Source organism: Apaloderma vittatum, unplaced genomic scaffold (assembly GCF_000703405.1).
Source record: "Apaloderma vittatum isolate BGI_N311 unplaced genomic scaffold, ASM70340v1 Scaffold9807, whole genome shotgun sequence".
In the NCBI taxonomy this organism is placed as follows: Eukaryota; Metazoa; Chordata; class Aves; order Trogoniformes; family Trogonidae; genus Apaloderma; species Apaloderma vittatum.
In genome coordinates, this window is record NW_009726669.1 from 1 (window position 1) to 2574 (window position 2574).

The 2574-nt window shown below is 37.2% G+C and overlaps 1 protein-coding gene across 1 annotated transcript; it reads left to right on the forward strand.

Annotated features, from left to right (window-relative positions):
• Positions 1-1683: 1683 nt before the first annotated feature.
• On the forward strand, positions 1684-2269 carry LOC104276903 (carbonyl reductase family member 4-like; the record flags this gene model as incomplete). The annotated part of the gene is made up of 2 exons (XM_009873371.1): positions 1684-1825; positions 2149-2269. Coding segments are annotated over exons 1-2 (263 nt in total), but the record flags the coding sequence as incomplete, so codon positions are not given.
• Between the last annotated feature and the right edge of the window lie 305 nt (positions 2270-2574).

Genomic DNA, 2574 nt, shown 5'->3' on the forward strand with positions numbered 1-2574 from the left:
TGAGGTGGTTAGCTGTGGAGCCCTGGTGGTCAGGGGTTAAATAGCGCGTTCTGAAAGAAGAGCGGGCCGTAGAGTGCGAAGGTCGTACAGGCGCTTGTGTGTGCTGTGTGGCGACCTAGAAGAGAGTCTGTTGTGCAAAAGGTACTTTTTTTATCCCTACCTTTATTTAACCAGAGAATATTGGGTAATTTCTTCTACTGCAGCTTTTTTTCTCCCAAGTAACAATTCCAGAGAATCTGTGTGGCTCTTTTGTGTTAAACACAAATCGTCCGTTGGAATATGCCCTCTGCTTCTCGTGTAAACAGCCGGTCAGCGCACAAGGGGCTTCACCGTTCCTCCTGAGTAGAGTCACTGAGATTTTTATTCTCTCCTCACAGAGCCCAGGAAGGGTAGAATGACACATTTTAGATAAATTCTGACCTCACAGGCAGCCTTTTGGGTCCTGTGTAGCTAAGCATGTTAAGAAATTCTTGAAAAGTACATATAGGTCTGACAGTATTTATATAAACAGTGGAAGTCTCTTGATAGTGCTTAGGGGTGAAGAAGTTAGACAAGACAACTTCTAGAGATCCCTCCTAATCTGTGTTATTCTATGTTAAATAAAATTAATACTCAGTGCTGGTAAGAACAAAATATGAAGGAGGAACTAGGATAGAGTGCCAGGATTAAGAGTTTGGACGGTCGCTAGTGAGATACAGAATGACTTCTGCATGTGTAAGAGTGACTAAATAGACATGAAATTGAATGTAGCGCAGAGGGTAAAATACAGAAAAGTAGCCTCTGAAGTTGTGAACAGTAGGGGGAAGATATGAGCAGAAATGCATAATATGTATTCAGAAAGCAAATTAAGAACAAAAGGAAGTCATTTTCTACAAATAATGAAATTTGTTGCCTAAGGATGTTATAGAGACAAAATATAATTGGGTTCAAAAATGAATTATTTAAATGTATGAAAAAGAAGTTCATTCGTATTGCTTGGGTTTTGCCTCTGGCTCCTCAGAAAATCCCAGAACTGCTGATCGGTTTCTAAAAATTGCAGAATAAAAGATCATTCTACAGAAGTACTTTCTTGTTATGTTCCTTCCTAAACACTGAAGGTAGATACTTAAGAATAATTTCACAGCTCAGAAAGATTTTTTTTCTCCAAAAGCAGAAACAGTAGAACCTAAGGCTAATGTAAAACATGGTATTATGTAAGGTAACTTAGCATTAAACTATTGTAAAGTCAATAATATCAGATCATACTTAGTACAGATACATTGGGTGGAGTGAGACCTTGAGGCTAAGTGAGTTTAGTACAAGAAGTGTGCTTGCGAGAACAGTAGAGTTGCAACTACTATACTGACTCTCAAACAGGTGAATAATACATTATGGCCTTTAGAAATATATAAATCACACATTTCATCAACTGCACAAGTATTGAAACGCTAGACTACATGGATAATTTTTTGCCAATTTGGAAATCATCAAGGATTAACATGCCTTTGTAGAAGTGGCATCTAATTTAGTGCAAGTATTTATTTTCTGGTGAATAAAAGTTAACAAATCATTAATTCTATAATCCAATATTACAAAATGCTACAAACTAGTAAGGGGCCATGATGTTGACAAGAACAGTGGTTATTTTGCTATACTTGACGTGAAATTCATGATTTATTTGCAATTTGTGAATTATTTTTGAAGATGGGCAAGGTTTGTGCTATATTCGGAGGATCCCGAGGAATAGGAAAATCTGTTGCAGAATTACTGGCACAGAAAGGCTGCCGCCTGGCGATTATTGCTAGAAATCTGGAAGTAGCCCAAACCACTGCACGTAATCTTGGTGGTACGTATGCTGCTTTGCTTATTTCTTCATCATCCAATACTTAGGTACCTTGTAAAAGTGGCAAGTCATTAAGTATACCTTATTGTTTAACTAAATGAAGATTAAAATAAAGACTGAGAAATTTGAAAACAAGAAATTGTCACGTAACTAATCAATATAATACTTAAAAATTCTCCTTATTTACTTTCCTGGAAATGAAATGTATTCCTCAGATTTTAACTAGTTCAACATCTGTTTTTGCAATTGGCTTGATAAATTCTGAAGGTTTATGAAAGGTATACCATCTTTTACTATTATTATGAGGTGCCTTTATTTCAATATAGCAGGACATGTGGCACTTAGCTGTGATGTATCCAGTGAACAAGAAGTCCAACATACATTTGAGGAGATGCAGAGGAATTTAGGACCTATTAACTACTTGGTTAATGCAGCTGGGATCAACAGGTTAGTTACTCATTACAAGATTACATGTTATTCTAGATGGCAGCGTCTTACTGTGAAGTCCAAGGACTTTTGCTTCTTGTAATGAGTAGATCTGAAAACAATATTAAGAGCTCACTGATATTTTGTTCCTGATGATGGTGAAATTCTAACAGATAGTAAAGCTTTTACTGTAGTTTGCATTCTGAGTTTGTGAGTTCCCAATCTACTCCTCTTTCTTTCACTTCTTCCCCCTCAAAAATCACAGAATCACAGCCTGCCAGGGGTTGGAAGGAAGCTCAGAAGATCATCTAGTCCAGTCCCCCTGC